The sequence below is a fragment of the Rutilus rutilus genome, assembly GCF_951802725.1.
Source record: "Rutilus rutilus genome assembly, chromosome: 1".
NCBI classification, from domain to species: domain Eukaryota; kingdom Metazoa; phylum Chordata; class Actinopteri; order Cypriniformes; family Leuciscidae; genus Rutilus; species Rutilus rutilus.
The window spans coordinates 54,974,727-54,996,428 of NC_140209.1; the positions used below are offsets into that span (position 1 = coordinate 54,974,727).

Below are 21,702 nucleotides of genomic sequence, written 5' to 3' on the forward strand. Positions count from 1 at the left end.
TGTCACACCAAGATTCCTGACTTGATGTTTAGGCCTAGTTGTTTGACCCCTAGAGTGAAGGTATGCGTTCACCTTGAGAACTTTATCTTTGTTTCCAAACGCAATGACTTCAGTTTTGTCTTTGTTTAATTGAAGAAAGTTTTGGTACATTCAACTGTTGACTTCATCAATGCAATCAATCAGTCAATGGCTACAGGGTGGTGCCGGTATAACATCACTTTGTAAGCCAAAACGCGGAAACGAGTTAGCATTTTAGCACATCCTCCCAAAGTCAGTGGGTTTGTTGAATGGGGTTATGGTTAAATGGCTGAAATAAGGTCGGTGGTGAACACAAGCTCAAGACTTTCACCTTTTATTTTCCGAAATAAAATACATCAGTATTGCCCCACTCGTGATATCATTTCTTGAAAAAGGCAGTTGCTAACAAGTGGCTAAATGGGACTACGGAGGCTGTCGAGGACATTAGACGTTAAACTCAGTCCGCTTTTACACCCCCACTTATAATTGTGCTCTTATAAACTATTATACCTCAAACTCTCCGGGAAAATGTTTTTAGATTAAAACTGAAAGAGTTGTCGGAAGATTAGTAATGTAAGGCAAGGCAAGGCAAGGTTATTTATATAACACATTTAATCCACAATGGCAATTCAAAGTGCTTTACATAGAAGAAATTAAAATAATAAAAAGAAATATGAATAATTAAAACAGTTTAGCAAATAAAATAAAATACAGTACAGTAAGTACAGTTGGACGAACAGTGGCACAGTGCTCATTCAGTAAATGCACAGCTAAACAGATGCGTTTTGAGTCTGGATTTGAATGTGACTACAGTAGGAGCGTATCTGATCTCTTCTGGAAGCTGGTTCCAGCATAATAGCTAAAAGCAGACTCGCCATGCTTAGAGTGAACCCTTGGTATTTCTAGCTGATATGATCCTAATGATCTGAGTGATCTGTTGGGTTTATATTAAGTGAGCATATCTGCAATGTATTGAGGTCCTAGGCCATTGAATGATTTATATACCAGTAATAATACTTTAAAATCAATCCTAAATTTAACTGGGAGCTAATGTAAAGACCTGAGGACTGGTGTGATGTGTTCATATTTTCTGGTTCTGCTCAGAATCCTGGCGGCAGAGTTCTGTATGAGCTGCAACTGTCTTATGGGAAGGCCAGTGAGGAGTCCATTACAGTAATCCACCCTGCTGGTGATGAAAGCATGAACAAGTTTCTCTAAGTCTTGTCTGGAAACAAAGCATCTAATTCTTGCAATATTTTTCAGATGATAGTATGCTGATTTAGTTATTGCTTTGACATGACTACTGAAACTAAGGTCAGACTCTAGTGTCACACCAAGATTCCTGACTTGATGTTTAGTTGTTTGACCCCTAGAGTGAAGGTATGCGTTCACCTTGAGAACTTCATCTTTGTTTCCGAACGCAGTGACTTCAGTTTTGTCTTTGTTTAACTGAAGAAAGTTTTGGCACATCCAACTGTTGACTTCATCAATGCATTGGCACAGGGAGTCAATGGGGCTGTAATCGTTAGGCGATAGGGCTAAGTAGATCTGAGTATCGTCTGCATAGCTGTGGTAAGAGATTTGGCTCTTTCTCATTATTTGGCTCATTGGGAGCATATACAGGTTGGACAGGAGTGGCGCAAGAAACGAGCCTTGAGGAACTCCGCATGTCATGGATGTCCACTCAGACTTATGGTCTTCAATGTAGACGTTGAAGTCGTGGGACCGCGGTGTAGTTTGTTTATAGCCTTTAGCTTTTTACTTCTGGCGACTGTATTTAGGCTTCAGAATTCATAAAAGTTGTGTTCATCTGTGAAAATTATCTTGATGGACAAAAATGTGTAAGTATCATAAACAATACATCAGTCCTGACGCCCATTGTCATTTATGACTCACCACAACACCCTACGTCACACGGATCGGGCTGATATTGTGTAATCTGAACCCGGCATAAGATGCCAAATATAGCTTTACCTAATGGTTTATGTCTAATTTCTACTCTCAGTTCCAACACTGATTGTTGATCCTGTAAAGGACAAACCGGCCAAACCTGATTATGAAATCCAAGATAATGTTGCTATGCATCCTTTGCCACCAGGAAAACTTGAGACACCTCTAGTTGCACCTCTTATTGCAGTGCAATATCATTGAGAAACATACAGTAGCTTATTTTGCATGGATATCATATAAAACCTGCTTTTATCACGCATTATTTTCCTAATAATCTCAAAACTGATCAATATATCAGTCTATCAGCTTCATTGACAAAGGAAATGGATACATGCATGCACAAGCTCTCAAGAGATGAATGTCTATGGGAAATGGAAACTAAATTTCAGACAATTAGTCTGATTCATTCTCTGCTAAACATCATCAAGACTAAATGTATTCAAATTGGACCGGAGACAGAGCAGTCGCATCAGGAAGATTGTGGGAGGAAATGAATGCGGGAAGGAGCAGCTCATAATGCAAAAGGAATATTGACTGTAACAAGCATCTTCTATATGCCTTCCTCTCCGGTATGGGTAGGGTTTGAATGAGAGGCCTATCAGTGACTGCTGTCTGATACAGGTGTGGCTGGCAGTGACCTATGAATACTGCAAAACAGGCGGTTGCCTACACTAAACTCAAGGTCAGGTGGAACAGGAAGGGGAAATCACTCTCTCCTGTATACAATACATACTTAATTCAACTTATTTTTTTACAAGATAATTGCATGTACACAGTGCTGAGAAGTGATTTGAAATGCACAGATATTACAGTATTCATATCATAATTAATCTATATTTTCTCTAACTAAATTGTCATAGTATGCAGAACTAGTATGTAGCTAGTATATGTGAACCGTTCAAATATGAGCCATTTTCAGAACCATTATGATTTTTTTTTTAAATTGATAATGGCCATTTGATGTAGGCCTAGTGCTTAAAAACCGCCTCATTACTTTCAAGAGAAAATAATGCTGATATTTTATTTAAATTGCAAAGTATTCATGCATAATTGCACCGCTTCTAAATGATTCTGATTTAAATAAAATGAGAATCTAATTTATAAGACCTTTAAAAGTAAGCATTGCAATGATGCATTACGGTAATGATATATAAAGGCTACTTTTAAAACCATTGCGATTTTTAATGAATTACGATTTTCTTCAAATAGCAATGGTCATAATTAACATTATTTTAATGCAAACATAACTTATTCTCATGCTATAAAGTGGAAATAATATTGATATTTTTTATTAAAAGTGTTTATTTAAAGTAGGCTAATTGCAAAGTATTAAATATGTGACAATTATTCTGGTTTAAAAAAGTGTGTATTACAATAATGAGAATCTAATTTAAATGAACTTCAAAAGTAGGCTAAACATTACAATGATGCATTACAGTAATGATACCCTATTTTAGGAACATTGCAATTTTTAATGAATTATGTTTTTTTTTTTTTTATAATAATCGACATAATTCTCATCACTGCAATAACGAAATTACATTTATATTTTATTTAAATTGCAATTTAAATAGAAATACATGGAAGTGTATTACAATAATAAATCTAATTTAAAAAAAAAATTAAAAGTAAACACTACAATGATGCATTACGGTAATGATATACAAAGGCTATTTTTTACAACCATTGCGATTTTTATTGAATAGTTTTTACTTCAAATAGTAACGGTCATAATTCTCATTATTGTAATGCAAAAAAACTCATTCTCATCGTCATGGCTATAATGTGGAAATAATATTGATATTTAATTCAAAGTATTTATTCAAAGTAATTGCAAAGTGTTTATGCATGACAATTATTCTGGTTTAAATAAAAAAATATATATAAAAAAAAATAGTGTGCTACAAGAAAGCGAATCTAATTTCTACGACCTTCAAAAGGATGCATTACGGTGATGATGTCCTATTTTGGCGCCATTTTTAATGAATTATGTTATTTTTCTTTAAATGGTCATAATTCTCATCACTGCAATGAGGAAATGACATATTTTATTTAAATTGCTTAAATTTAATTAATCATTAAATTTAAATTGTATTCCAATAATAAATATAATCGAAAAAAATTCAAAAGCAATCTTTCTTATGTTTTATAGTAGTAATAACTTGATTGAAATGTGCTCACAATAATCTCACAATGGAAAAAGAATCGTTGCACTAACAAAAAAATTACCGTGGTTAATCGCTGTATGGTTAATGGTAAGTTACCACTCTGTTCTCTGATGCACCTTGGAGTATTACGCAAATATCACGACACATAAACATTTAGTGTCATATTACATATTAAAATGCAATGTAATTACCACCTGAATGAATTACTCAACCATGTTAGAGTTTTTATAAGCTCATAAAAGCATGACGTCAATGTCTAGAGAAGTGTCAGTGTCGTCAATGTCATGTAAACACGTTAACACTGTGAATGAGGAAATGACTTTAACAACTTAAGACACAGTAATGAATATCTTAGCGGTTTTGATTTCCCGTTTAGGCAATTCAACTCTCAAGGTTGACACTAGGGCTATAACTTCATCTGTGTTTGTGTGTGTGTGTGTGCGCGCCACCGCCAACTTCCCCAGTTAGCGCTCCGCTCCCACTTACGCCCATTTCATTTCAATGAATGAAGGCGAGCGTCTGCTTACGTCAACTGCGTAACTCGCATCTGTGAATGACACCCTATCCAAGTGAGTCGAGTATGAAAACGGAGCTGGGAAGTAATAAATAAGACGTGCGTCTTCTTATTAAGTTAGATACTGATAAATGTAGCGAGCTAAGCTTTAGCACGCGATCGAAGTCAAACCAAAAGAGAAAAGGGTAACATAATAACCAACCTGCCGACGAAATTTTCCAGCACGGAGCTTTTTCCGGCGCTCTGTCCTCCGACCACGGCTATCTGCGGCAGATCCAAGTTACAACTTTGGCCAATGGAACTGAAAGCATCTTGGAGTTTATTGATCAGGGGGATCAAATCCTCCATCCCCCGGTTGCCCATGGTTTCTGACCGTCTCTCAGCGCGCAGGAACGGGCTCGCGGCAGCACGGCGCTCGGGTTACTCTCAAGTGTTCAATTTCCACCCTTCAAACACTTCCAGATCAGTCTGTCAAAGACTAATAACTCACAAGTCACTCGCTGACAGGCAGATGACACGTATTACGGCGCATTCGTTAAGATCCGTGCTGTGATCTGAGGATCAATCATTCGTAAACTCACAAAACAAAACTTCTCGCTATCATCCGGTCAGGCGACATCCGACCTCCACCGGTGACGCGAGTCCCGCCTCCTGTCAACCGATGTCGTGCTGTCTGATTGGTCCGACAGAGCGCTTCCTGGTGTGTTCTTTCTTTTGATTGGCTCAACCTTCGTTTCTGACTCAAACGGCGGAGGAGTGCTATTGGACGACTTTAATGTCAATTAGTTTCAACGAAAAGATTTCGAAAATGGTCAATGTTGCAATATTATACAAAATAATAATTATACAAATAATAATTATAATTGTATTAAATGATAAATATACAATTACTGTAAGATTGGCATGAATAAATTAACCATGTTAACATTTTAATAATTGGTATTATATTTTCTTCCTATGAGAACACAATCAATACATTGTTTGGGGTCTCCGGTTTGTTATATATCCACTAGTAGAAAGACATTTGATCATATTTAAGCGGAATTCTCACAATCATGCAACATTATACTTATTTTAGGATTCTGATCTGGCTCATGAGTCGTTTCTTGTGACGAGAAGTCCGACTCATTTCCGCGAATCGGTTCTTTTAAACAGTTCGTTCAAAACAACTATTCATTGATATTTTACGTCATTTTGTGGCCCAGCATATTTGCCGTTTGACGCATTTACTGTTTAATTGAACTTTTAAAATTACGTCCCTTATGAAAATTAACCATAGTAGGATTACATGTAAAGTGTAGTAACCATGTTTTTTTGGAGGGTTGATTAGTAACGTACTAACGTTATTTGTATAACCACAGTTTTTTTGTTTTTTTTTTCTACAAAATCTGTGGTTAAACTATGATTAGTGTATCAAAACCATGGTTAATTTGTGGTTACGATGGTTTAACTACAATAACCATGTTTAGTAGTAGTAGTAAAGCCATGGTTCATTTTCGTTAGGGTGTGTTTATTTAGTGTCCCCGTTTAGTTTGTTGCAGCCACGATTCAGCTCACGCAACAAACTAATAATTTTAAAAGGTATAATTTTTTATGTAGACATTTATGAAAAAAAGACGGTTTTCTGTTTTGGGTACGAATCGTTCATTTGTGTAGGCTCTTCTTGATGAATCGCTATTGTTTTGAGTCGGATCTTTTTGATGAATCGCTATTCAAAATGGCTGCGCCCAGCACACACGAGTGTAAAGACAGTATGGCATCAGTAAAGGCTGTATCTTCTGCTGCTCCTCTCGCTCTTCGTATCGTGGCGGAGTGTCCTGTGAGCAAGGCAAGGGCCTGCACTCTTACTCTCCCGCACTGCGCAGTGAACACCCCGGTGTTCATGCCCGTGGGCACTCAGGGTACCCTGAAAGGCATCACTGTAGACCAGCTGGAGGATCTGGACTGCCAGATATGCCTGGGGAACACATATCATCTCGGCATGAGACCGGTATGTGAGAGGAAATACTTCAAATTGTTTGAGTGTTTTGTCAGAACCAAAGCACTATGTTTAAAACGTTCTTAACTGTTATTGTGTGTGTCCTAACAGGGTCCTGAGTTAATAGAGAAAGCCAATGGATTGCACGGGTTTATGAAGTGGAATAGAAATCTCTTAACGGTAACTATTGTTATTCTCAAATTGATCCCAAACACCAAAATAACTAGTAAGCGTAAAATGTAGGAAACATCCCAGACAGCATAGTGTCGGCCCAGATCCAGCCCACATCTGGTACTCGTTGAATCCACATGTACCAGATGTGGCCCGGATCTGGGCCGACACTATGTTGCTGTCTGGGATGGTTTGTTTTATTCTCTTTCTAATGCAGATTTAGCAAAGTGTCTGTTCGAAGGATACAGCCGGCTGGAAATGTCATGGGAATTTTAAAGACTTAAAGAGTCTTGTCAGTTTTTACATATGCATTTAGCAGGTGTTTTTATCACCTGCTAAATGCATATGTAATTTTAAATGCATTTTATTTTAAGCGACTTACAAAAAAGGAACAAAAGCAATTTGTCAGAGAGAGCCAATCGGTGTTGGGTGTAATGCATTACAAGTAATTTGAGCTACATAATCAGATTACTTTTTAGATTACCAGCTCTCCTGTCCCTAAATTGAAAAAAACACACAAAAAAAAACAGATTCAGAATTACTCAAAATTAATAAAACCAGTGAAATGCAAACTGCAGTAATTAAATATATTAAATTACACAAACATACTTTATGAATTTATTCTCACTTTATTAACCAATGTCTTTGCTGCTGACCTTCGATGATCCATTTCAAGCGAATGTGACTTTAGATAAACATTACATTTTGTTTAATTTTTAGTAAATTTTTTATTGCTGAAGTAAGCGTGTTGAACTTTATTCTCTTACGTTCTATTCTTCTTCACTCCAAAATGGCAGAACACCTTTCAGAACAGAACGTTTTTTTTTTTAACTGCTCCCTCTGTACAGGCATGAATTAGAATTTCCTTCAGCCTGACGCTTATTCACTTTACTTTTGTTGTGAAAGAGTCATTACATTTGCCAAAAATATAACTTTTTGTTTTGTTTTTGCATTTCAAGGTCTTATTGAAAACATTTGCATTCTAAACATCTCTTTTAAATAATGGCACTGCATGTACAATTGAAAATATGCTGCAGCAATTCTTACCCAGTAATAATGACTGCAAAGTGTGGTTCTCAAATGTTTGCCCTCTGTTGTCCAACACAAGATTTGAAGGCCCCCCTCCTTCTATATAGGCTACGGCGGTTCCCATATTTCTAATGTAATTATGACAAAGCTGCTTGTTTTCAGACTTAACAGAAACTGGGAGAATTTATATATTAAATCAATTAACCATGATTCATTTTGTGATTCCAGAAATTGCAATAACTGCTTATTCTTCAATAAGCACAATGTTTATTGAGTCTGGAAAAAATAAATACCATTGCAAATGACATCTTGATTTTAAGTGTTTTTAAACATTTTAATATAGATTAGATTTTGGTTATTTTAAATAAATTAAAGTGGCCCGTTTATGCTTTTTCGGATATTACCTTTCATGCAGTGTGTCAAAGCTTTTTGTGAATGTAAAAGGTCCGCAATGTTTCAAAGTGCACAACAAATAAAGTTATTGTCTCCTAAAAAAAAGAACCGATTCTGAACTGCCTGAAACGAGTCGTTAGTGATTCCAGTCTCACTTCCTGCATGAACCTGCATAGGTTTGTAACACATTGTCATAATGCCAGCCTGTGGTCTTCATTGACTGCCCACGAACAATGTCTACTTTGACCCTCAAACACTGTAGTTGTGGCTGAGGCCTGGAAGAGATTGGTTCGTGTTGTTGACATGTTGAGAAGACGTGGTTTTCTGATGTTGACTCATTTAAAAAAAAAAAAAGCAAATCTACTGTGCATGCACTTCAAAAGGATGAGGACTCTGGTACAAATTGATATAGTAAAACTGTATCAAGTGCTGAGGAAGCTCCAGGACTGAAATTTAGATATGGTGAAGGGCGTTTTGTTTACGATACGCGCTGTAAGTGGTAGATCAATCACAACAAACTGGGCAATCTGACCAATCAGAGCAAAGTAGACCAATCACCACAGACTGGGCCATCTGACCAATCAAAGCAAAGCAGACCAATCATAACAGACTGAGTCATCTGACCAATCAGAGCAGAGTAGACCAATCACAACAGACTGAGCCATCTGACCAATCAGAGTAAAGTAGACCAATCATAACAGACTGAGTCATCTGACCAATCAAAGCAAAGCAGACCAATCACAACAGACTGAGTCATCTGACCAATCAGAGCAGAGTAGACCAATCACAACAGACTGAGCCATCTGACCAATCAGAGCAAAGTAGACAAATCATAACAGACTGAGTCATCTGACCAATCAGAGCAGAGTAGACCAATCACAACAGACTGGGCCACCTGACCAATCAAAGCAAAGCAGACCAATCACAACAGACTGAGCCATCTGACCAATCAGAGCAAAGTAGACCAATCATAACAGACTGGACCATCTGACCAATCAGAGCAGAGTAGACCAATCACAACAGACTGAGCCATCTGACCAATCAGAGCAAAGCAGACCAATCACAACAGACTGAGTCATCTGACCAATCAGAGCAGAGTAGACCAATCACAACAGACTGGGCCACCTGACCAATCAAAGCAAATCAGACCAATCACAACAGACTGAGCCATCTGACCAATCAGAGCAAAGCAGACCAATCACAACAGACAGAGTCATCTGACCAATCAGAGCAGAGTAGACCAATCACAACAGACTGAGCCATCTGACCAATCAGAGCAAAGTAGACCAATCATAACAGACTGAGTCATCTGACCAATCAAAGCAAAGTAGACCAATCATAACAGACTGAGCCATTTGACCAATCAGAGCAAAGTAGACCAATCACAACAGACTGGGCCATCTGAGCAATCAGAGCAAAGCAGACCAATCACAACAGACTGGACCATCTGACCAATCAGAGCAGAGTAGACCAATCACAACAGACTGAGCCATCTGACCAATCAGAGCAGAGTAGACCAATCACAACAGACTAAGTCATCTGACCAATCAGAGCAAAGCAGACCAATCACAACAGACTGGGCCATCTGAGCAATCAGAGCAGAGTAGACCAATCACAACAGACTGGGCCACCTGACCAATCAAAGCAAAGCAGACCAATCACAACAGACTGAGCCATCTGACCAATCAGAGCAAAGCAGACCAATCACAACAGACAGAGTCATCTGACCAATCAGAGCAGAGTAGACCAATCACAACAGACTGAGCCATCTGACCAATCAGAGCAAAGTAGACCAATCATAACAGACTGAGTCATCTGACCAATCAAAGCAAAGTAGACCAATCATAACAGACTGAGCCATTTGACCAATCAGAGCAAAGTAGACCAATCACAACAGACTGGGCCATCTGAGCAATCAGAGCAAAGCAGACCAATCACAACAGACTGGACCATCTGACCAATCAGAGCAGAGTAGACCAATCACAACAGACTGAGCCATCTGACCAATCAGAGCAGAGTAGACCAATCACAACAGACTAAGTCATCTGACCAATCAGAGCAAAGCAGACCAATCACAACAGACTGGGCCATCTGAGCAATCAGAGCAAAGCAGACCAATCACAACAGACTGGACCATCTGACCAATCAGAGCAGAGTAGACCAATCACAACAGACTGAGCCATCTGACCAATCAGAGCAGAGTAGACCAATCACAACAGACTAAGTCATCTGACCAATCAGAGCAAAGCAGACCAATCACAACAGGGGCACGTTCAAGTTCAAAACGGTACGCAACGTTTTGCTACGGTTTCCGGGTTGAACGTCATGTTTCCTGGAAACGGCGTGCACCGGTGTGCAACGGGGTTTGAGATACGTTCTCTCTTGTTTGGTGGGTGTGTCAGAACTGCAGTCCAATCAGCAGCAACATGTATATAAAGCACGCGGTATTAAAGTGAACTCGCACAATGGGTTCAAGGAAAGTAATTTACAAATGTGTTCGATGCAGCTCGGTATACGCAACAACTGAGGATATTAGAAGACATGTTTGTCGAAAGTTTTATTGTAAAAAAATATAGGATATCAACATAATGATGTAGTTGTTTATATTTTTAGCTTCATTGCAAGTGTATGACATTTGGTATAGAAATAAACAATGGTAATTAAGTGCTTTTCCTTAAAATGAGAAAGAAAATACAGGGTAATAAAATAGTATGAAATACAAATAAAGTCAGTATGTGAGGCTAAATAGATGTGTATTAGTCTGAATTAGGTAAGATGTGTGCTTCCATTTCAGTTTCAGCAAATCCCTTCACTCGATTGGGATGTTCTCTTTTGTTCTGGGCGGCAAGTGCAGTAACTGTGACATCGGGCATATTTTGTAGTATTAAACACATATTTATACCGACTTCATAAGGCTCAGAAAATTCTTCACAAAGAATGGCCTTCTCAGCTGCTATAGCTGCAATTCTTGCGTCATTAGAACAGTGTGTTCAACGCATCACCGTTTCTGTTTAAAAAACGTTGTGCAACGTTTTGTCGGGGCTGAACCATAAGCCGCTTTCCGACCAAGTAGTTACAGGAACTTAGTTATAGGAACTGTCCACTTCTAAACAGTTCTATGAACTACTCTCCCCCATACTCGGTTTTGCTGTTTGCGTTTGCACTGGCCAAATGGCCATAGGAACTGGTAGGAGGGGTAAGGGAGTGACGCAGGCACGGTGACTTTTATTTTGACGGCGCGACGGACCTTTATTTTGGCGGCGCTGAGAACGCCAGAGCAAACAATGCTCACATTCTCTGTGTTTATTAGTTAGCGATCTGTCTAACAGTACTGTTTAATATGTTATTAGATAGAACTGTTATAGAAAGTAGACAGTATATGAAAAAAAGGTTATTAGCCTATGCCGTGTGGTTGATGTCCAGTGTTGCTAGCTGGGCAGATAAACATAATCATGTTTGGCTTGGTCCCCTCAAAGTTGCGTTGGATTTTCTCTTCAGCATAAAGGTTTAGAGACCCATCTATCACTGTTTTCCATGTTTGTATAGTTAGTTTCTGGAGTAAATATATAGGCTATAATCTGTGTGTTTACATTATAGCTGTTTTAAAAATGGCGGGTGCTGGTGTTCCGCGTGCGTTCGGTCAATCAGCGTGCACTAACATCACGGGTAGTTCCTATAGTGCTGGTTTAGACCCTACTCTGAAGTAGGACCTAAATTAGTTCCTCCAAATGGAGTTCCTAGAACTAAAATCGTTCCTAGTTCCTGCGGTGCGAACACGCCGACATCCGGGTACTTTAGCCAATAGTTCTAGGAACTGTGAAAAGGTTCCTCCGGTCGGAAAGCGGCTATTGACTGTAAAAAATAGGGCTGAACGCAGCCCTGACCAAGCAGAGCTGAGTAGACCAATCACAACAGACTTGAGTCATCTGACCAATCAGAGCAAAGCAGACCAATCACTACAGACTGAACCATCTGACCAATCAGAGCAAAGCAGACCAATCACAACAGACTGAGTCATCTGACCAATCAGAGCAGAGTAGACTAATCACAACAGAGTAGACCAATCACAACAGACTGAGTCATCTGACCAATCAGATCAGAGTAGGCTTATAGAAAGGCAAGGTTTGGAGAGACAGAATCATTGAACAAAGCGATTTCAGACTCTTTGAGATATGAGGTGATGCAGCAATGTATATTCTGAGAAAATGAACGTTTTTTTTTTTTTACCTTGGATGCATGTAAACCTATTGTAGGAGAATCCCAGAGTTTCACCCCCAAATTCCTTTTAACAGGACAGTGGCGGGTTCCAGATGGTGTCTCTAGTGGAGCTGTCTGAGGTGACGGAGCAGGGCGTCACGTTCCGTTCCCCTTACGATGGAAAGGAAATCCTGCTCACCCCGGAGCAATCCATCGGCATACAGAACAGCCTCGGTGCGAGTCACAGGGTTATTATACTTCACTAACACTAACCATACAAAACAAGTAATTAGTTATATAATAATAAACTCAACAGTATAGGGTTAGTTCACTCAAAAATGAAAAAAAATCTGTCATCATTTACTCACCATCATATTGTTATGGGTGAACTTCGGTTTACAATATTTTATGTGCTCTATATTTGTTAGCTGATCAATGTTTCTGTGTGAATAAAAGACTAAATTCAATCTGTCCATCATATAAAGTGATCGTGCCTCTTCAGAAAACTTAGATTAAACCGCTCAGTTCATAGTTTTACGATCTCTTTATGAGCGTTTAGAGTTTTGGGTGAATACATTTTCAGTGGAGGGACAGAAAGCTCTCAGATTTCATTAAAAATATTTTCATTTGTGTTCAAAATATGAACGAAAGTCAAATGGGTTTGGAACAACACAAGGGTGAGTAAATGATGACACAATTTTCATTGTGAAATCAAATAAAATACAAAAAACTGAAACTTTTTTTTAATTCCCATTTTAATTTAAATGTTTAAATTTAAAATGACTAAAACTACATTGTTTAAAATAAAACGCTGTACAGTAATAATATATATTTTTAAGCATAATTACTAAAACTTTCAAATTTAAATAAAGAAGGGTAATATAAAAACTAATTTAAAGTATAATTAATATAAAATAGTATAACTGTATAGTATATAGTGTATCTCAATGAACCTAAAATGACACTGACGAGTCGTGTTGCGGATCATCGTCTCCCAGTCGTTTAAGAACATTGAACACATGCTTGTTGAACTGTTCGTGTGCAGGTTCAGACATCATGATGCAGCTGGATGACGTGGTCAGTAGTACGGTGAGAGGCCCGCGGGTGGAGGAGGCCATGCACCGCTCCGTTCGCTGGCTGGACCGCTGCATCACGGCAAACAAGAATCCGGACCGACAGAACCTGTTCGCCATTATTCAAGGAGGACTCGACGCCAAACTGCGCAAGGCCTGTTTAGATGGTGAGCGCTGCAGGACTGCAAAAGTGTGTCTGTTATGATTGAGTGGCATTAGTACGACAGCACATCGTAAAAAATCGGATTAAAATGCCATTAACGGACAAAAGCATGGGGTCAGTAAGAATTGTTTTAAAGAAATAAACACTTTTTATTCAGCAAGGACACAGCCAGGTTAACTTGATCAAGAGTGACAGTAAAGATGTTTATAATATTACAAAAAAATATTATCCATAAAAATAATATTATCTTTGTTTCCATTCAATGAATTTAATTTATTTGCAAAATTGGAATATCGCATAAAACGTTTGCGAACAAAGCAGAGTTCCCATCCCATGTGTTCAAGAGAACAAAATAGTAATTTACTGGGAAACTGATAAAAAATATCAGCAATAAAAATGGAAGTTGCTGCAATCAGGGAAGCCACTGTGACTCTTTTTTTCAAGCATCATAAATGCACAGATGAAACGCTGTCATATTTCTTTGGCTCAGGCATTTCATAACGACCAAATCAACATTTGAGATGCTCTGCTATGAAATTTGTTTTGCTGGTTGATCTGTTGAGGCAAAGTCATGTGATTTATTGGCTGTGCATCAATTTTTTTAATGTCGTCTTATCATAATAAAAAATGATTCGCCTCAATTGAGCGCATACATTTTTTATCATGCCATTTCCATCCAATGTTTTTTGATGCAATGTCCCAAAATTTGCATTAAAATAGGATAATAATAATAAGAAATGTTTCTTGAGCATCAGGGGCCGTATTCACAAAGAATTTTAAGGCTAAAAGTAGCTCCTAACTGGCGAATTTAGGAGCAACTCCTAAAAATAATGGGCGTGTCTCTCGTAACTTTAGGACTCCTAATTTTTTTGACTAAGAGTAATTCACAAAGCATTTTAGTTCTAAAAGTAGCACCTAAGCCTGGGACAGCTTAAAAGAAGTCGAGAGGACTCCTAACTCACTAAGACCTATTCACAAACCGCTTTTTGTGGCATTTCACGTTGCGATGTTTTGAAATGCGTATGCGGCGGCTACAGGAGCTTCCAATCGCGAGGGAACAATTTTGCATTGTAGGCATAACTAGGGATGCAATAACGCCACCAACAACAACCAAAACTAGGCTACTCATTCATTGCATGTAAACTAATTGTAACGTTTGATTGTGAATCAAATTAAAATGCTCTTCTCTTTGCAAACGTAGGCAGAGGCATAATGTTGCAAAGATATTGCATCAATCCATATGTTTCATTAGGCTACTAGGCTATTTGTTTTTCCTTACTCTTTATTCATTTAGGCTATTTATTCAGTTATTCATCATCTTCCGTCCTTCGCACTACTTGTGTAGCGCACGCATTCTCAGACCTGTCACCTGTCAATCATCATCGTAGGGGAGGGGTTTGGAATCATTCCCGTGTTACAATCATCAGCCAATCAAGGTGGTCACTTCAGTCAAGCTCGTGCATGAGTAATGACGTCATCCATAGCAACGAAGACTCACTCTTAGTTTAGGAGTTGTCATTTTTCTTTACTAAGAGTAGGTCTGAAAGGCGTTGTGAATAACTTTTAAGAGAAAACCTAGCTAAAATCTTTTAGTACGATTTAGGAGTACTCCTAGTGGTAAGATAAAATGCTTTGTGAATACGGCCCCTGATCATCATATTAGAATGATTTCTGAAGGATCATGTGACACTGAAGACTGGAGTAATGATGCTGACAATTCAGCTTTGATCAAAGGAATAAATTACATTTTAGAATATATTACAATATAAAACAATTATTTTAAATTGGAATTTTTATTAAATAAACGCAGCCTTGATGAGCACAAGAGACTTCTTTCAAAAACATGAATACATTTTACCGACCCTGAAAAGGGTTCGGACACTTCTAAATGTCTGAATGTCATTACATAAGAGACAAAATATCAAATCAAGTGGCCTCTTCAATTTTCTGAACCATTTTTTGAATGACTTTTTACCAGTCACTTCTCCTCAGTTTCACACAGCTGTCCCAGCAGAGTAACCACAGATGTAGTTCATCACACTATGAACATGATCCACTAACGTTTTTCAGACACAAACCAGAAGCATTAAACATAATTACTCTCCACCTTGCTAAAATTTTCCTTTTCCGTTTCTCCTCTCAGAAATGACAAAGCGCGATGTGCCGGGCTTCGCCATTGGTGGGCTGAGTGGGGGAGAGGAAAAGGATGACTTCTGGAAGATGGTGACTCTCAGCACACACCACCTCCCCAGAGAAAAGCCCCGCTACCTCATGGGAGTCGGGTAAGACGTGCTTGTGCTTTCGTTTACTATTGGTAGATTTTTCGTTATTTGTGAGTGTTGTTGGTTGATTGACTCTTTACTGTGTGTTTTAGCTATGCACTAGACCTGGTGGTCTGTGTTGCCTTGGGCTGTGATATGTTTGACTGTGTCTTCCCAACTCGAACAGCAGTAAGTGATGGATTTCTGTCGACTTCCCTTTCTGTTAGGGCGAAAGTTTGGAGTCAGTAGTACAGCTTTTAATGTCTTTGAAATAAGTCTCACCGAGGCTGTATTTTATGTGATCAAAAATACAGTAAAACAGTAATATTGTGAACAGTTTTCTATTGTAATATAATATAAAATGTAATTTATTCCTATGATCAAAGCTGAATTTTCATCATCATTATCATTACCAGTCTTCAGTGTCACATGATCCTTCAGAAATCATTCTAATATGTTCAAAAGTGCAGCATTTATTCGAAATAGAAATATTTTGTAACACTGTAAATATCTTTGCTGTCATTTTTTTTATTTTATTTAAAGTATTAAATGCTTCGAAATATATATTTCTGACTATTAGCTATATCACGGAGCCGTACTTTCATTACATAATGTTCCTATGTGTCCGAAGAAACACTATTAGAGATTATGCCCTGCTTTGGTATATGAGGATAAACCTACAAGCCTACATGCTTTTTTTTTTACATTTTCAGCTTTCTTTAGTGTGTAATGCAGTATGAAAAAGGTCTGCAAAGGTCTGCAAAGTTGCAAAGCACAAATTTACTCCAAAAGGAGTTAAAATATCAGTAAGCCTGAATTCCCTGAAACGCCCTGTTTGTAGTCTTATGTTTACTTCCGGGAACGAACACGTCACAGTATTCCTCATTTAAATAAATCCCGCCCAAGGCATACGCCAAATAAAGGGGCGTATTAGTATTGTTGAAACTCACAATTATGGTAAGGGGCGTGACATTTCCCAGACACGCTCAAAGCGGTTGACCAATCAAAACACACTGATCCAGTCGACCAATCAGAGCACATTGTGCTTTTTCAGAAGGAGGGGCTTCATAGAGACGGGAACTGAACAGTGTTACTGACAGACTGGGAAGAGAGGTGCTGCAACAATGTCAAATATGTGAAAAATAATGTGTTTTGTGAACATTTAAGCATGAAAACATATTCTAGGAGTCCCCGAAAACAAAATCATCACTCAAAATCAAGGGCTTAATAGGTCCTCTTTAAGGCTTTAGAACTGTAGAAATACTTGGATAAATCCAGGATAAATGTTTACTTTAATCTTGTCAGTATTTCTCTTATTTTAATGAGGAAATGTCTGGTTGTTTCAGAGATTTGGATCCGCTTTAGTTCCCTGGGGATCTCTGCAGCTCAAACAGAAACAATATGCTAAAGACTTTCAGCCGATTGACCCTGACTGCCAGTGTCCCACTTGCAAGAGGTACGGACATCTGTCTGGACTAAATTATTAGTTTACTATGCTGATGTTCAGCTGTCTTCTGTGCTAAGAGGAATAGTTCACCCCTAAAAGAAGTTTTGTTTTTTTGATTCAGAAATGTACTTATCCCATACAAAATCTCTACTTCAAAACCTAAAGATGATTGTGAATCCTTTTGTCTTTGTCAGACACAGTCGAGCTTACCTTCACGCCCTGTTCAAGAGCGACACTGCTGCCATGCATCACATCACCATCCATAACATCTCTTACCAGGTAATTATCAACCAGGCTGACAAATGCACTACATGTTGTTTAGATACAGTATGTGTTATTACTGCGGTCACTTAATTTCCTCCTGTCCACATCAGCTCACGCTCATGCGTTCAGTGCGTCAGAGCATCATAGATCAGAGGTTTCCTGAGTTTGTGAAGGCGTTCATGAAGAGGATGTTCCCGTCCAGCGACCAGTACCCCAGCTGGGCTGTAGAGGCACTGCAGTCAGTCAACATCACCGTCAGCTGAGACGCCCACACCAGGAACATGAAGACGAGAAAAAGACTTGCTGTTTTTTTAATGGGTCTGTTTTTTGGTGGTTCTTTTTTAAATGCTTACATTTTTAACATATATTATGTGAAATATACCTGTTTTGTAAATAAAAACTTGTTTTAATTTTCAGTTACATCTACACTCTTTCACCAAAATGATCATATGTGAAATGGAAATGTTGACTTTTTTTATTGAAGATTTTTTATGAACAGCATATCTTTTGATTAAATCTTTTTCTTTTTTTGGAAATACATATACATACACATATACACACACACACACACACATATATATATATATATATATATATATATATATATATATACACATACATATATATATATATATATATATACACATACATATATAACGTTCAAACATTTGGGATGCTTTTGAAAGAAGTCTCATGCTGCAAACAGTAATATTGTGAAATATTATTACAATTTAAAATAAGTTTTCTATGTGAATATATTGTAACATGTAATTTATTTCTTTGATCAAAGCTGAATTTTCAGCATCATTACTCCAGTCTTCAGTGTCACATGATCCTTCAGAAATCATTCTGATATGATGATTTGATGCTCAAGAAACATTTATTATTATTATCAATGTTCAAAACTGTTTTGCTCTCAATATTAATGCATTCTTCCTAAAATAAAAGTAGGCTATTCATTTCTTTTTAAATAAATCTTACCGTCCCCAAAAATTTGAACAGTATTGTGCATAATGTACTATCATGCATGGTATTATTTAGTAACATCACCTTAGCCTTTACATGAATGTTCTTTTATTGTGTTTGAACGGCATGATGAGAATCGCCCGAACCAGATGTGCCTGTAAAAAGACCATCAAAACCTTTAAAGGTTGAGGTTATATATGAAGCCTTTCAGTCGCTAAGCAGGGCAGATTTATTGGGCTTCTCCCACAGGCAGCCACTGAGGGGCAGAGCGCTCAAGATCTCACTGCGGGTTATTGACAGGAGAGAGAGAGGAGACTCGGTTCTGTTCCAGTGGAGAAATCGAATGTGACAGCACAATTCATTTGACTCCAGCGTGGAAATTGGACGACTTTGATTTTGATTGCATTATTATGCTAACTGAATATGCATGCGGATAAAGCATGTCAAACACTGCAACAGGTGTTCCCCCTCATTTAATGCACTTCACTGCTTATTTGCAAATTCGCTGCACTATTTTTGGTAAAGCTGATGTAAAAACAAATTATTTATGGCAGTGATGGAAATGGGGTTTTCATTACCTACACTAGGCTACTAATTTTTGATTGACAGTTAGCTTTGATTGAGTTCCAGTATATGAGTGGCACGCATTTCACAACTACGCTCAGACGAAATTACCTCAGGCGGCTTGCAAGTACATATGAATTATTAAAAAAAAAACTTTCCCTCCCCTTAAACAGCATATGCTTCAATAAATACAGGACAATGGTGAAATAACGCACTGCAGCAATAACTGGCAACAGTTACAGCTGATGTGAAACAGCTTGTGTCAGCAGTGGAGCAGGATGTCCAGGCAGGCGCTAAGTGTTTTGTGAGCTCAGCTCGGGGAGGCACCAGTTGCTCAGTCGCTGCTGTGATAGTGGATCCGTGTCTCCGTTACTGAGTGATGACAACACTTTATATATGTGAGCGAACTGAAACAGTCACAGCGGAGGGACAAACGAGGGCGAAGGCGTTTTAATTTCCACCCCGGGTTGATTTGTGTCGACTATGGTGGAGCTGGAGAAGGAGGTTCTGCCGCTGCCGCCGCGGTACCGGTTCCGAGACCTGTTGCTCGGGGACTGGCAGACGGACGACAGGTACAGCAACTTCAACTCCTCAGCTTTTACATACGTGCTTTTCCAATGACTCACGCTTCCATTTGAAATAACTGCATGTGAGCTCTGCACAGGGAATTACTATAGAATTATGGGCATTATAGCCTAATAACATGAGTGTGAGTATTACTAATAGCCGTAGTATTAGCATTAGATTGAGAGTAGAATGAGATACAGTAAGAATTCCAATTTGCAGTGGAGTATTAGTACAGTAACCTACTGGTATTTGGTTATTGGTATTAATAAGGTCATTTGAATGCAATACTGGTACTAGTTTTAGTATTAAAATGAGTATTAGTAGCTATTATAATTATTAAGATTATTAGTAGACTGTTACCGTAGCCAACTAATATCAGTGTATGTATTATGCAGTCTGGCTGTGTCTTAAAACTTATTAAGCACCTTGTGATGTCCACAAATGCTGTCTAGCTAGCTAGGCTCTAGTCTGTGTGTTTATCCTGGCATAGGCTATGCGTAGTTGTTTTATGCAGGCTTTGATGCAGCCTGGTCACATTTTTATCTCTTTGACTTCAACAGCCATTTTACAGACAGCAAAAGCAGAGAAAAATATGAACTGACAAATATTTGGGTTTGTGCATGCTTGTGTCATATCTAACGTCTAATGTGATGATGTTTTGCACACCTCAGATGATATCACCTGTTTATTTCAATTCAATGTAGCAGGTTACAGCACTAGTGCCATGCACCGAGTCTCCAAATTGATGGGGAAACATGAAGATGGTATATTTAAAATATTTGTTTAATGGCATTTTACTCTGCAAAGAAGGCCAGTCCCAGCTAACACATTTTAGTTCCCAGAATGTTCTGGTAACATTAGTTTTAGGTTCCCAGAATGTTCTGGGAATGTTATTTTTGGGTTCCCAGAACATGTATTTGTAACATTTGTTACAAGAAAGTTTTTTTTAAATGTCTTAAAATTTTTTTTAAATGTAAATAGAATGTCTTTTTAGGTTTGCAGAACGCTCCCCAAACCTTCCTGTAACGTTTTAACGCTAAAAATAACCTGCAGGGACCGTTCTTTAGGTTGCAAAAAAAACAAAAAAAAACTATAGAGAATGTTGCTAGAGCGTTCTTATTTCGTCCTCTCCCCCACCCCCCTCCCCCCTTTCTGTGTTTGCTGGGGTATCACCAATACCAACACTGCCACGGATGAATAGGCCTATATTAAATACATTTTTTTCTTCCTCTCAATTTCCGGGGAGGAAATGAGTAAAGCCATTCAACACCAACATTTTACATACTGGTAAAATTTCCCAATTCTTAATTCCAATTTTTATCGCACAAAAAAACCACTAGCCTAGCTAATATTAAGTTCAAACATTTTTATAGAGGAGAAAAAACAAACAATTAAGAAGCACAAATACAACAAAATAAAGATACAAACGGTGCTTTAAAGGCCCCCTGAAATCAAAATGTTAGTTTTTTAGCTTTTAGTATGAATATGTTAGCCTTAAGGTTATGAATAAGCTGGTGTGTTCCAAAACAATAACACAATTCACATTTAGGAGATATAAGCATTCAAAACTTACAGTCTTTCACTTCTGTTAAAATGGATCACAGATTTTTATGACATCAGCTTCTAATCACATCTTCTGTCCAATCAAATTCTCTCTAGAATCGTCCCGTCCCCTATGCTATAAATAGCACCTGGCCAAAGCGTCCGTTGACACGTTGACACGTCACAGAGCAATATGGGTTGGAGATGTGTGTTCGGTTGCTCAAACGCTCGAGTTTTATTCCGGTTTCCAACTGTAAGTTCGTTAAGAATGAAATGGCTAGAATTTATTCACACCTCTTGAATCTAACGTATCATCAGCGCTCGGATTTGCTTTCATGGTGCTGTCAAGTACGACTTAAAGTCTGTGAGGTAAACTAAACGCTATTGGCTATTTGAAAAGGGGGAGGAGCCATTCAATATGTCCCGCCTTAGCTTCC

General features: G+C 38.2%; 3 protein-coding genes across 10 annotated transcripts in view; 2 read left to right on the plus strand and 1 right to left on the minus strand.

Annotated features, from left to right (window-relative positions):
- The window catches only part of dnm2a (dynamin 2a), a 53,961-nt gene extending 48,660 nt beyond the window's left edge, over positions 1-5,301 (minus strand). For 5 of the 8 annotated variants that reach the window (XM_084419921.1, XM_084419919.1, XM_084419916.1 and 2 more), the window contains exon 1: positions 4,853-5,301. In XM_084419921.1, the coding sequence (XP_084276047.1) occupies positions 4,853-5,013 (161 nt within the window). In that variant the 5' untranslated portion in view covers positions 5,014-5,301. The remainder of the gene's footprint in view (positions 1-4,852) is intronic. The other 3 variants (XM_084419920.1, XM_084419915.1, XM_084419918.1) reach the window with 1 other exon arrangement.
- Positions 5,302-6,264: 963 nt separating this feature from the next.
- Positions 6,265-18,042, plus strand: qtrt1 (queuine tRNA-ribosyltransferase 1). Its single transcript, XM_084421049.1, has 9 exons — positions 6,265-6,640; positions 6,740-6,808; positions 12,514-12,652; positions 13,464-13,658; positions 15,798-15,936; positions 16,029-16,104; positions 17,262-17,371; positions 17,557-17,641; positions 17,737-18,042. Exons 1-9 carry the CDS (start codon positions 6,317-6,319, stop codon positions 17,887-17,889), a joined length of 1,290 nt encoding a protein of 429 aa, XP_084277175.1. The 5' UTR covers positions 6,265-6,316; the 3' UTR covers positions 17,890-18,042.
- A 1,589-nt stretch (positions 18,043-19,631) lies between these two features.
- kcnt2b (potassium sodium-activated channel subfamily T member 2b) overlaps positions 19,632-21,702 on the plus strand; it is a gene marked incomplete at its 5' end in the record, with an annotated part of 98,397 nt that continues 96,326 nt past the window's right edge. Inside the window, one exon of the mRNA XM_084432055.1 lies at positions 19,632-19,728. Coding sequence (XP_084288181.1) covers positions 19,632-19,728 — 97 coding nt within the window. The remainder of the gene's footprint in view (positions 19,729-21,702) is intronic.